Source organism: Pipra filicauda, unplaced genomic scaffold (assembly GCF_003945595.2).
Source record: "Pipra filicauda isolate LSUMZ 115617 unplaced genomic scaffold, ASM394559v2 scaffold309_size868695_pilon, whole genome shotgun sequence".
NCBI lineage: Eukaryota > Metazoa > Chordata > Aves > Passeriformes > Pipridae > Pipra > Pipra filicauda.
In genome coordinates, this window is record NW_024104431.1 from 129,469 (window position 1) to 142,577 (window position 13,109).

At 36.7% G+C, this 13,109-nt stretch overlaps 1 protein-coding gene across 5 annotated transcripts in view; it reads left to right on the forward strand.

Moving 5' to 3' along the window:
* The window catches only part of ATG7 (autophagy related 7), a 119,370-nt gene that overhangs the window by 33,319 nt on the left and 72,942 nt on the right, over positions 1-13,109 (forward strand). For all 5 annotated transcript variants that reach the window (XM_027748455.2, XM_039383417.1, XM_039383419.1 and 2 more), the window contains one exon: positions 2,966-3,046. In XM_027748455.2, the coding sequence (XP_027604256.1) occupies positions 2,966-3,046 (81 nt within the window). The remainder of the gene's footprint in view (positions 1-2,965; positions 3,047-13,109) is intronic.

Genomic DNA, 13,109 nt, shown 5'->3' on the forward strand with positions numbered 1-13,109 from the left:
TCTACATAGCAAGAATTTCTTTGGAGTAGGCAATATGTGAATAAGGCAACCTCTGACTGTCCTGTTCCCCATCAGAGCTGACAATATGATCATTTCTAAGTGACTTTTGTTCCCTTTTTAAATCTCTTCAGAATATGAAAAAAATTCAAATCCAGCCAACTCACAATTATTATAGTTCTCCAAAGTATTCATGTATTTTTGGTACAATACAGCACTTTTTTCTTTTACTCAACCCAAACGCTAGTTACAAATGTGCTAAGGATAAAGTTTTTCAAATTGCTGGATAGACTTGTTCTTATTTCTTATATTATACAGTCAAAAAACTGTCTCCTGATTTTACCCACAGTCATATCCTCTTTGATATTGTCATTGGGAACTAGAATTATTCTGTGCCTCTTTCCTTATGTTGCTATCCGAATGACTGTATGCTTCCATTGTATAAATAAACCATTTATTTGTTTCTGAGCAGTATTTTTAGGTTCTGTTGTTTTTTGCGGGTTTTTTACACCAAGAATGAATCTTGATTCAGAAAAACATAAAGCTACTAATATGTTGTCTTTGCAGCATCCAAGTGTCTCGGGGTCTGGGCTGTATAAAATCTGTCTGATTTTGTTTATAATTTTATGTAATGACCAGTGTGCACACTTGGGTCATTTTATGCAGTGGGGTGCCCTAGATTCTCCCTGGGTTCTCTCTCTCCAGGAAGTCTGGAGTCTCTTCAGTTCTTTCTCAGGAGTCCCCTGAAGTTTTTCCCCTTTTTACTGTGGACACTCAGCTTGGGACTGGTCAGGAATATCCAGTTCTTGATTGACTGGTTCAGATCCCCTCTGTATGAGACTTTTGTCCCTGCTGGGACTTTTGATCTCATCTGGAAGGGTCTCAACAATTTCCAGCTTTGGCACTAATTGATAAGTTTGTTGCTTTCCCAGTGTTACTTAATTATAACTTAGTTATTCCCATATCCTGTAGTGTTATCTGTAGTTCCAATGCTAATGCTGTTGTCAGTCAAGTCCAGCCCACACAAGCTGCTGAGGGAGATATTTTGACCTCTTACATCTCAGTAGGAAGCAGAATCCAAATCTAAGTCTTGTTCATTTGCTGATCCAGATACTGATTTATCACTGGAGAAGTTTTTGCTTTCTTAGTTGACAAACTAATGTCTGTAATTATCGGGATTAATTATCTATTATTATCAGAATGCCTCCTGGGATCATATGGAATGGTAGTATGAAAGACATTTTACTCTTGCTAGATCAGTTTGTTTGGGAAAATAATTTCAGTAATTTTGACAGTTGAATCTTTGAGTCTTATACAGTGATTTTGTTCTCAAATAGTGGATATGCTCCAGACCTCCGAAAAACACATCTGCAATTTGAACTTTCTCTTAGCACCTAAAAAGGGATAGTGAAGAAGTTATTTACTTTCCCCCAACAAAAAGCAAGGAATATTACATAATGTAGTTAATATTTTTTAGAATATTTCCTAGTAAACTTTAGAAATTATACTGTTTCTAGTGGAAAAATAATGGTTTCTCAGTTCACGTGTTTCTGACTGATGAGAATATCAACTGTCCAGTCAGTGCTTTCTGATTTGGTTTATATCCCTTTTACTTGCGTTCTATCTCTGTTTTGGGGTATGCTTTCAGATATGATTCGTGTCAAATATAGATTTTAACTGGAAAACTATTCATAGAGTTGTGACTTCTGTCAATCCTATACCTGTTTTCACATTTACATTTAGTGACTGTTATGAATGTCTTCTCTTTTAGACATGCTAACACAAATACAGCTTCAGTTGGTATCAAGTGAAAACAGATAATATTTTTGTCAAAGAATGTGAAATCTAATCCTTTTACAAACTGCTGGTTTCTCTTAGCAGTCAGCCATCTAACCAACTGGGGAAGTGCAATATTTTCTCCAGGAGTCTATAATTAACTGTTAGTTTTTGGGGAGGTGTTTTATGTTGGTCTTTGTTCACTTGGTGAGCCAAATACTGTGGAAAAAGTGGGGTAGTAATTAATGCAGCAGTCTTCTTTTTGAGATGGTATTGCTTGATGGATAAAAAGCATTGCACACTCATAGACTCTTGGACTGTCATAAATGAACTGGATTTATTTCCAGGAAGTGACTTGGAGTTCCTTGGATATTGGAAGTACAGAACAGTGGTACCAGAAAGGCTTGATTCTGTTGTTTTCTTTTCATCTTTCTTTGTGTAAAAAATGGCTGTATTTTTGTGTTCTGATACCATGTATGGCTTGGCGTTTCTGCAAAAATACCTTTGTATTAATACCTGTTATAGTATTTAATAGTATAAATTGCTTTTGGCTTCCCAGGTCTCTGCCATTCCAGCTCCATTAAGTGTGTGGAGTGTATGTTGGATGGATTTCCATAACAGACTTCAAAATTAAGGCATTATTATTTGTATTACAGAGTTACTAAAGTTCTGTTCTTCATGACATCTCTTCATTGTAATAGGCCTATAAAAGCACAGAATAAAAAGGACGATCAATACTCCAAAGAGTTCATAGTCTGAATATTCAAACGTGCTGCAAAGTGTTTGGTCTGGAATTTTAAATTCACCTATCAGTACTATCATATTAACATTACAGTTTAGTAATGCACAACAGCTGGATTTTCAGACTACATGTTAGAAATGGGCGATAAAAGTATGTTTAACTGGTTATACCATGACTTTTTATTTTTGATCAAATTTTTGCACTCAGAAAAGGCAAACTGCAGGTGGTGCTGTGCCTCTATTTCTGGCTAAATAGTGTTGCATTTAGATAGTTGTGCCTTTATTTGCATATAGAAAAACAGTAATATGTGTTAGTATGAATTTACTACAGGTGTTACTGAGGGTGACTGTTAGAATGTTATATACCCTAGTTAGAGATTGTGTATCTTCAGTTCATGTTGAATTCTGGGAGTGTTTTAAAACAGTATTGTAATTTTCTTTCCTCATCTAGATCCGAGGATTTTTATCAAGATTTGATAATGTTCTTCCAGTCAGCCTGGCATTTGATAAGTGCACAGCCTGCTCAGCCAAGGTAAGTCTAAGTTTGTCTGTGCTTTATTTATATGTCTTGCTCTGGGTCAGTCTTGGAGTACTGTGGACTGCTTTATGTTTGACTTTTTGTCTGTCTTCCTTAGGAATTGGAATCGCTTCAGCTTGCTTCAGCTGAAGTTCTTGTGCCCTCCTACCCTTCTTTTTTTGCTGTTTTCCAAGTTTCTTTGACATCACCTATTAGCATGCTATCTCCATGTAAATGTTCTAGTCAGCTGAAGAATCCAAGAAGAGAATGGATTCTGAAACATTTCTGAAAGGTTTTTCACGTAAATACTGTCAATATCTTTTAGTTTTGTGGGAAGGAATAAGATTGATATTGTTTAAGAAATTCTTTCTGATGTCTGATAAATACAACTTTTTAGCTTTCTGGAACTTAAGCAACTTTGTGTATTTGTAAAGATATTAAATTTCTGTTTTGTGATACGAAACAGACATATAAAGAACAATTGAGAAAAAAAAATTGCTTCTTAATTGAAGAGACTGTTCATTTTGGTGCTGGTGTTGACAGTCCTGAGTCAGCTCACAGTTTGCAGCTGTTCCTTGGCTCCGTGCTGTGTCCTGCCAGAACAGTGGGGCAGCTCTTGAATTGTCTTCCTGTACTGTGGCCTGGAAAAGTTTTCTCTCACAAGTTTTCTATGGCCATGTAGTGCAAGTTCAAGAAGTTTTGAGTGGGATATCTTGATAGGATGTTTCAGAGGTTTTGACTCGTGGTTTGGACTGCTTGGGAGTGCCATTGATTTGGTTCCCTTTTGTGTATCTTGAGACCGACTGCAAGAAGTTCTTTCTGTTCTTTTCACTGCACTTGCCTTTCTTTCAAACAGCCATCAAAAACTCCTGGGCCACTGTCATTTTTTTGAGAACTTGCACAATATCTTATTCTACAGTATTCCTTTTATTCCTCTGGGCTACCTGGGTTCATTTGACAAGTTTTGAAGGACGCTTAATGTGCATTTCTCCTCAAAAGTTGAAGCATTAAACTTGCACATTTCTAAAAATAACAGCAGTTTGGTCTACCCTTTTGAATAGCTGACAGCTCAGCAGTAGCTAAAATTTGATGGTGGAGCCTGAGGAGTTAAACTGTTAGAATAAGCTTATTTCTTTTTTTTTCTTTTTTTTTTTTTATCTCCAATCCAAGACATACCAATATATAAAAAGAATAAAAATGTACACCTATATAGATAAATGCAGGTATCAATTTTTTGTTAGCAAATAATTTCCTCTCGGAGATCATTTAAAGAGAGCCCAGTTTTACATAAACAGACTTGACGATTTAATAAAAACTGACTTGGATTTTAGCAGCTGTTCTATTCCCAGAGAGATCACTTTTCATGTGGTTTGGGTATTAAATTACTTCTGTGCTGAAAAGGTTGCTTCATTGGCGCACGTATTTCCTTACAGTAGAAACACAGGCTTTGTTTACTTTTCTAACTTTCTATTTATTAGCACAAGAATATGTCACCCTGCATTATGTGGAAATCTGATGCTAATACTTTGAAATGACAAATCCAATTACGGTTTAATTTTAGTCTGTATGTTGGTTTGTTGTATGGTGGTGTTTTCTTGGTTTGTTTTTTTTTTTTAATATAGCAATTTAGCATAATTTCATCCTGCTCTATGTCAGATTTACTGTAGATTCAGACTTTTAGCACAGAAGTGGCTTCGCTGATATAATTGAATTTGCTGGCACCATATTCATTTTTGTTCTTTCTTACGTCAACATTCTCCCTCTTGAGCTCTTGCCACTCTGTTACTCTTAAAACATAAAACTAATAAATTAGGAATTTTTAAAAAATTCCAATACATTCTTAAGCCATCTAGTGTAGCTGGATGACTTAGGAGAACCCGCTAATGATCTGCAAGTCCTTTTTGGTTTGACTCACAGTCATTACTTCATCTCGCTGGTTTTGAAGCTGAGGAGACCAGACGTCCAGTAGCCAACTCTTCCATATCCAGAATTGTCCCAAACAGGCTGCATGCCAGAAAAGCTTCCCACAGGCAGTTGTTCAGGAATTTTGGGGTGGTCGCAGCAGGAAACCATTCTATTTTTATTCTGGGCCAAATTTTCCTTGTGTGATTTCCCCTGCTGTCTTATTCTGATTCTGCAGAAGTGTGTGCTGGAATGTCAAATGTCCCTCCTCGGAGCTAAGGGCACTGCCGGTGGAGCTCTGAGGAGCAGGGAAAGCTCTTCTGGTGCCAAACTGGTTCTGTAACTGAAAAGGGAGAGCCCCAAGTTCTTTAGTATCGGTATTTATTTGTAACAACTGCTTTACTTACAGAATGTGAATATTAAGCTATTACTGTGCTAATTAAGCTGTCTGTTTACCCTTATGGGAGCAAAATCAGGGTATTTGCTCATAATATTATGGTGAGAAGCATTGGAATTCCTTAAAAAAGCAGAGCAGTCCTAATCCTGTGCTAGTAGACCCTTGCAGACAACTGGCTAAAACCTTGACACATGAATGTTAAAATATGTATTTTAATGCAAAACTGCCAGTGTTTATATTTTAATGAGGGTAGTAAACATTTTCATGTTATTGCTCCCCTTGTTGTGCATCGTGGAACAAACAAGGAGGCCTCGTAGAGTCAGAGTTTAACATCATTAAGGAAAATTGCTACCAACCAACTTGGATACACAGATACCCCCTCTGTTTTTACATAGATCTCACATTTCCTCCTGAGATAGGATTTATCATCCATGTGCTGGAAAGCTGGCTTGTTTTCCTTAAAGATATTTTCTCCTTCCCCTACTACAATCATTCTCATGTAATTATTTCCACTACGAAATTTTAAAAAATCACTGTAAGTATGTCTACTAATTTTCAAGTTCTTTCTCAACTCTCCATTCAGTGTGCTGAAAACTTGAGCTGCTGATGTAGTTTTTTAACCACTGAGCAATCTCACTGACTTAGCATTAAATGTTTTTCAGTTTCATCGCATGTCAGGAAGGGACAGACACTGGGATCAGGGATGGTATTCTAGGCATTATGTTACAATTTCTGCTTTCAGTCAAGATAGTCCCCTACACTTGCAAATGTTTTCCCCTTTTAACATCCCAGGAATACATTAAACACTTTTGCCGGGACATTTACTGAGTGCCTGGGTTGTGTAAGTTGCTTGTGAGTGTTTCAGTTTTTAAATCTATCCTCATGTAGACTTAACAATGCTTTCATTGTTCTCATCTGCTGACTGCTGTGCATGCATTTTTACTTTAAACTGTTCTGATCAGTTATGACAGTAACTTGCAATATTCAACTTACTGGTGTTTTTCAGTTGACATAATTTTAATTTTGATTCCAGCAAGTCCCTTCATATTTGCCCCAGCTGCACTGAGAAAAACATTCCTATTTGCTTTCTCCCAGTAGTAGCATATTGTACAACCTGTCAGTGAAACTCTTGAAGCATTTTATATTCTACATTTCTCAATTCAAGTACTATGCTGATGTTAGAGATGTAAAAATCATGGGGGGGGGGGGGGGGAAAAGCCTTGGTCTCTTCCTGTACTAAAAGAAGCCAACTCTTACAGAGCTTGCAGAAATGATGAAGGAAATGAAAAGTTTGTCCTTCAGGAATTAATGTTTCAAAAATTTAAAAGAATGTTTTAAAAGAGCTAATTCTGGAGCTGTGCTGTAACATTGAGTCTGCATAACCAAGTCCATTTATAACTTTCCTTATTTCCTGAATTTACATATGTTAACATTTGGCTCGTCCATTTACAGTGCAGCCTCTATAATATTGGGCAGATTTCATTCAGACTTGAGGAATGTCTCATAGGTACACCTAGGCGTATTTTCAACATACTGAGTTAAATCTAGTACTTTTCTTACTTTTAAACTGGCATAGAAATTTGCTTTATGGTGAGTTACAGAAATTTATCACTTTTGCTTTTGCTCTTTGAAAAATGTCATTTTAACTGGGGGAAGCAGGAGGCAGGATTATCTTGCCCATAACTTTTGAAATATCAGGCAGCCTTTACCTCTCTGGAAATGAATTTTCAATTAAGTGAGAGAATTGAAATGATTTATCTTTTCAAAATGAGTCACGGTGAGGATGTTTTACTGCTCATTACCTGAAAGGTGTGCATTCTTCAAAATACTGCCTGGTCTTACTATTTTATAAATACTGAACTTTTACAATAAAGTCAACAAAATATAATGTAGAGTATCCCAAGTAAAAGGATACTTACAGAATGAAGCTGGGATATGGAATGAGAATGCCACATCACACGCTAAGAAATTATGACCATGGTAATGTGACCATTATGGTGGAATTTTGTTCCCTTAGAGGGCAGCAAACGTGATAAAGAACCTCAGAAATCTTAAAAGTTACATTGCCCTGTTTTGTGAACAGAGAAGAGGGTATGGAGGCTGTACAGACAGGAGAGGTGATCATTGAAAAATGGAACATGTATGTGTGTATATATATAATGGAACAATAACAACACTGAATCTAATAGGGTAAGAGAGAGCTCATTATCTCTGTCCTATATCTGAGAAAAAATACATGGTTTTAATGAAGTATGTGTAGGTGAGTGGGGAAGTTACTCCTTGCTTAGTCCATCGTGATGACTGGGAACATCGTGGCTAATCCTACATGAAGAGAGTAGTGCTGAACTTGCACAGAACAGCTCCTTGTGAAAGGAAGGGACATGGGGAAAGATAGAACATATTCATGTCAACTCTTAAATCGTGCCCTTTACCAAAATTCAGCAAGCAGGAGACTGCCATGTGTTGGCACTGCTCTGGCTGGATTGTGAGTGGGAAATGGTGGATCTTTTGCACCAGCTGTTCAGAGGTGGTGGATGCAGGTTGATCCATGTTTAATAGATAACATAAGTCGTTGACTTATGTCAACAGCCCCCCAGTGTCAACAGAAGAGAGGATTTTTAAAAACAAAGCAAAACTTTATATTACACTTTATATTAAGGTACTGAAGAGAAATAAGGTTATTTAAAAACTCAGGCAGCTCACAAGGATAGTTTAGAACTTTAACCAGTGCTGCTGCTGGCAGCATTTACTTGTGCTCTTCTGCCCCACCAGACATGATGATGTTGGACGTCTTTAACGAACAATTGCTCCTAACCATTCCACTGTTTCTGTGTTGCAACTTCTAACATATCTGTGAAATGGCTTCTTAATCAATTTACTGTTACATTTTCTTCAATTAAGATAAATCTATCAAGTAAAAAAGAATTCAGGAGACTTTTTTTTTTTCTCTTTTTGACTACATTCTTATTCTCTGTTGTAATTTAGTTGGAGTTACAGTGGGGACTAATTTCTTGCTGTTATTACTTACTGTTTCTTTTAAGGAGAAGAAATTGTGCATCTCCATGGGAAATCGAGGAGACATTATTCCATTTCAGATTCTCTTGTTAGTGTATTGATCTGTATTAATTGACATTGTTTATACAAAGTGAAAGATCAGTTTGTGTCTTGTCATACTAAACCACCCATCCAAATACTTTCACATGGGTGAGGATATGTTTTGTGTTCAGGGCTCTGAGAGGAGGATGCGTTTCATAACTTCTGACTTCAGGAGAGGTAGATCTTTCCCAAGGTAGCAGCTGGATATGCAGTGTCCAAGCACTTGTTTTGAGTGTGGGTGTTTGCAACTGTCTTTAAATGTTGAAAACTGAAGGTTTGTGTCTTTCATACTTTGCTGAACAAAACCGGTTTTTATTACTCAGCCCCCAAACCAAAGATAACTGTATTTATTGTCTCCAATCCACTTGTCTTCATCAGGTAAGACTTCTCTGCATGGCAAATGCAACTATTACAATCTTAGGGAGTGTAAGTACAACTTGGCATAAAAAATAACAAAGTAAACCACATTCCTTCCCAGATCATTCTGGTTTGGGGTCTTGCCTTCACAACACAAGGGAGTGTATAGAGTGCAGGTTTACTGCAAGTGTTTTAGGAACCATTCTTCAGTATTGTGTTCTTTGCACTGGAAGTTCTGAACTCTGCTGATTAAATAATTAAGGAGGTTTCTTGAAAGGGAAAGACAAAGAAGAAGGGAGAAAAAAAGAACAGAGAACATAAAACTCTGAAATTCATGTTATTCTCTCTTCCTTTTGCTCTAGAAAATAAGCAGTTCTGTTGTTATTACTTCTGGTTTTGGAGTAGTAAAGTTGCTAGATGAAGAATCCCTTGCTAGTAAATAGGTAACACCTTTTTGCCCTTCAGAGAAGTAAACAAATTATTTTGTTGTTCTGTATTTCTTTTATTTGGTCAATTTGTTGTTTCCTGATGTTTCAGTGAAATAGCATGTCCATTCATGCTGCTGTGGCAATGTACCATGTTAGATGGTAGAATCAAAGTTATGTTGCAGAAAGTCCCAGAGTTCAGTCCAAGAAGCAGCTGGTGTGACTGATTGGTCCAAGACATTGACTCATTTGCTTCTTTCCACGTTAAATAGCATTAAAAGTAGTAAAAATATGTTCCAGTAATTGTTCAGTGACCTTAAATGGATGTAAGATATTATTCTAAATAGTCCTGAGTGGGAGAGAGAATGGTTTATGAAGTCCATTAAACAGAAGTCTGTATTATCTGAACTAAAAGAAAAAAATGGAATTGATTGAAGTCTTGAAGTGAAAATACTTATATAGTTTCTGAACCATGAATAAAATTAATTTTCCAAAGTAAGTTAAGTTTAACTTACTATAAAATGCTGCTTTTTAAGGGGAAGAAGAAACCTGTCACTCTTAAAAACAATGGATTAATATTTCTGACAGGTTGTATTTCTGTTGCATTTAAATTAAATTCTGTGGGTCTTAGAAGATTGGGTTTTTGTTGTTGGGTTTTTTTCCCAATATTTATTGTTCCTTCGATTCAATTACATTTTAACTACAATTAGTACAAATTAAAGGACTATCTGGAAAAAGACACCATCATTGCAGTTTTCTAGTATTGACGTGTTCAATACCTAACTGCGCCTAGAATACCATTTGTAATAATTTATTCTAATGGCAATTAGGTACTGCCTTGTCAGATCTCTGTAAAGCTATTACAGAATTCATTTTCTGTCAGTAAAAACAAAACCGAACTAAAACACTTTGACTTAAAATATCTAATGCCTCCTATTCCCTTATTTATTGTTCTGTTATTCCAAGGGTTCAATGCATATTCATAGACACAGTACACTTTTATATTTTTAATTATTATAATTGTTTCTTTTATGTTTTTCTGCATTCTCCTCATTGCAGTCTTTGACAGGAGTGGTCTACATCAATGCCTGTTTTCTTTAGTTAAACTTAAATCATCAGCCTTGCTTTACTGGAAAGCAGTTGTTTTGTTTAGAAAAGCCCATGTAGGCATTGTTGAACAGTTGAAGCTAAGTTTGACTTTTATTCAATTTTTCCACATTTCTACAGGGTTGCCCATGTCTGTGTCTCTGCAGAATTGCTTCTGTTTTCTTTGAAATTGGAAAAGAGTGAAGGAAATTTAATTTAAAAAGATGATAAAACAGTTCAAATTTATGAAATCCACTAAATACAGTTTTGAAGAAAATACTGCTGTTCCTCCAGTGTGATTTTGCATAGATATTGTGCACATCCAGATAGTGAAATCCTCTGCTCCGAAATAGCCTACGAAATCTGGGTTTTTAAGCCTAGATCTGAAACTACTGAGCAGCTGCAGTTTCTGCTTGAGGCAGTGATAGTTTTGGGTGCTCAATGTCTGACAGACCATGCCTTATTGTTGAAGTGCTGATGGCCGGGGAAAGCTGGATGGAATAAATGACTTTATGTGCAGTACCCAGTGCTGGCTTTTGGCTTACTTAAATCAACCCTTCAGAGATGGACTGCTCCTGTCTTTGCATAATCAAATTGTACATGCAGCCAAAGCAGCCTTCAGCATCAGACAGTTGCTTTTCTGTGAGAAGAATCATTTTCTTAGATGTTGGGGAAGTGCCCTTGCTTCACTCCCAGCATTAGGGAATCTCTGCTGCTTCTGGACTGTCCCTTCAAGGCAAACCCCAGGATTGTGCTCTGGATGTCTGTCCCCATATATGGGACGTGTTATCCAGCCCTAAATTGTCAATGCCCTCGGATGGGACTGGGGAAAGAGAAGGGCTTTTTGAGTTGTTGTACAATAGATGGTGACTAATGCCAGAATGAACTGGAGCCAAACATGTTGTAACTGCTGATGAGCTAATCAGCATAAATTCTGGACAGGAAGTAGAATGGGGATAAATAAAGTTGTTAGTATCCATCTGGTGTAAAACATGGAGCAAGCAGGAAATGGCAATTAGGTGACTTAAAGATATACCAGTGTGTTAAAAGAGGTCAGGACGGATGATCTAATGGTATTGGCTACTAGAAAACTCTTTTGTTCCTCTTTCTTCATCTCTAGAATGGAGATGTTTATTTTCTTATGCTCTCTGTTCCTTTCTCCTCTTACCTTTCTATTTACTAATGCTTTCTGGCAGGGAGTGCCTTAAACTTGTATACTGTGCAGTAGAGTCCTTGTATTGACTGGAATCTGCAAATGCTGTTATGTTTAATTGGTGAGAAATATTTTAGAAAGAAAAGAGTAGCTAAAATAAAAATCTTGTAGTTTTGTCTGTATTATTACTCTATCAATTTGTATCAGGAAAAATGATTACTTTTGTGTAAAGCCCATCAAGGTCATTTCAGAAAAGCTCAGAATGCATGCAGCTCCCAAGAACTAAATGTTGGCGAGATCGGCATATCTTAAAATTCTAAGAACTCTACTTTTCCTCCTTTTTCCTTTGTTTCTTTTTTCAGGAGAAACTGAAAAGTTCTAAGCAGAAAAAAAATCTCGTTGAGAACTTTCAGGGCCAGTTCTTCAGTAAGTTAGTATTCCATTTTCTGTCCACTGTCATTCAAAATTGCTGTAGGAAATAGCAACAGACAAAACACATTTGTCTGAATACATTCCTACTCTAAATTAAAGCAGCAATCTGTTCCTTAAATGATTTTTCAGCACATTGTACTCTGATTAGGTAAGGTTTGAGACTGATTTGCTCTCATTTTTAATCCTGATTATGGGAAGGTAAGGAGAGAATTGTGTATGCAGAGGGTGTTTTAATTATTTGGACGTGAGCCAAAAATTATGCAATTTTTGCCTTGTAACTTATAACTGTCCCATGTTTCCAGAGTAGCCTTGTTCAGTGTGGGCCTGGAGTGCAGCGTTTTTCAAAACTTTTTTCTGTGATCTTGTTCTTAAAACTTAGTCACGTGTGAATGCACTTGGAGTATTATCTAAAGGTGAAGTGTTTTAAGAATCAATTTTGTGCTCATGTAACATTATCAGACTTTTTTGTTCCAATATCATGAACTGAGTCCCTGAAAAATCATTACCTGATTTTCACAAAAGTGCAGTTCTGTTGCATTCTTTTTCAGAGATGTATTACAGCATCACCTTATTAGACTTTTTTTTTACAACTTCTCAATATCAAATGGCAATAAAAATTGAGAACTTCATGAAAAGGCAAGAGTCTGGGAGATGAGGGTTTTTTAAGGAAACCAGAATTATGGGTCTCATGATAAAATTTTGAACATTAGTAGTGCTGTGCAACTGCCTGAGCCCAAGGTCCTGACGGTTCAGCTTATTATCTTCTCATTTAAGAGGATTCTTCACAGCATTGTCATCCTTCACTAAACTTACCGTTTTAATAGCAGATACGTTGAACTTTGAAGAGGGGACCTGGCAAGACTTTTACGTGTCTGTCTTATTTTCCAGGTAGCTGTTGAAACTGAAATATCTCTTTTTTCAAGCTACACGGTAGTTTTCTATTCACTCTGCTTTGCCTGCGATAACCAGATAGTTAACAGTGTGCAAAAATATATGTAGACATGTCAAATTTCTAAATAGAACACTGAATATTGTGATTTTCCTGACTCTGAAATGTTTAGGGAAGTATCTGCCCCCTTTGAAAGAGGCAGGACAGGGAGGGAAGTGTTCTGTCATCTTTGAAGAAAGTGTTTAAAGTCAGGAAGAGTGTAAAACACAGCACCCCTCATTTTGGAGGTGGGCTACTCATAGATCTTTCTTAGTGTAAACAATCCATCTAGTTTTAATAAT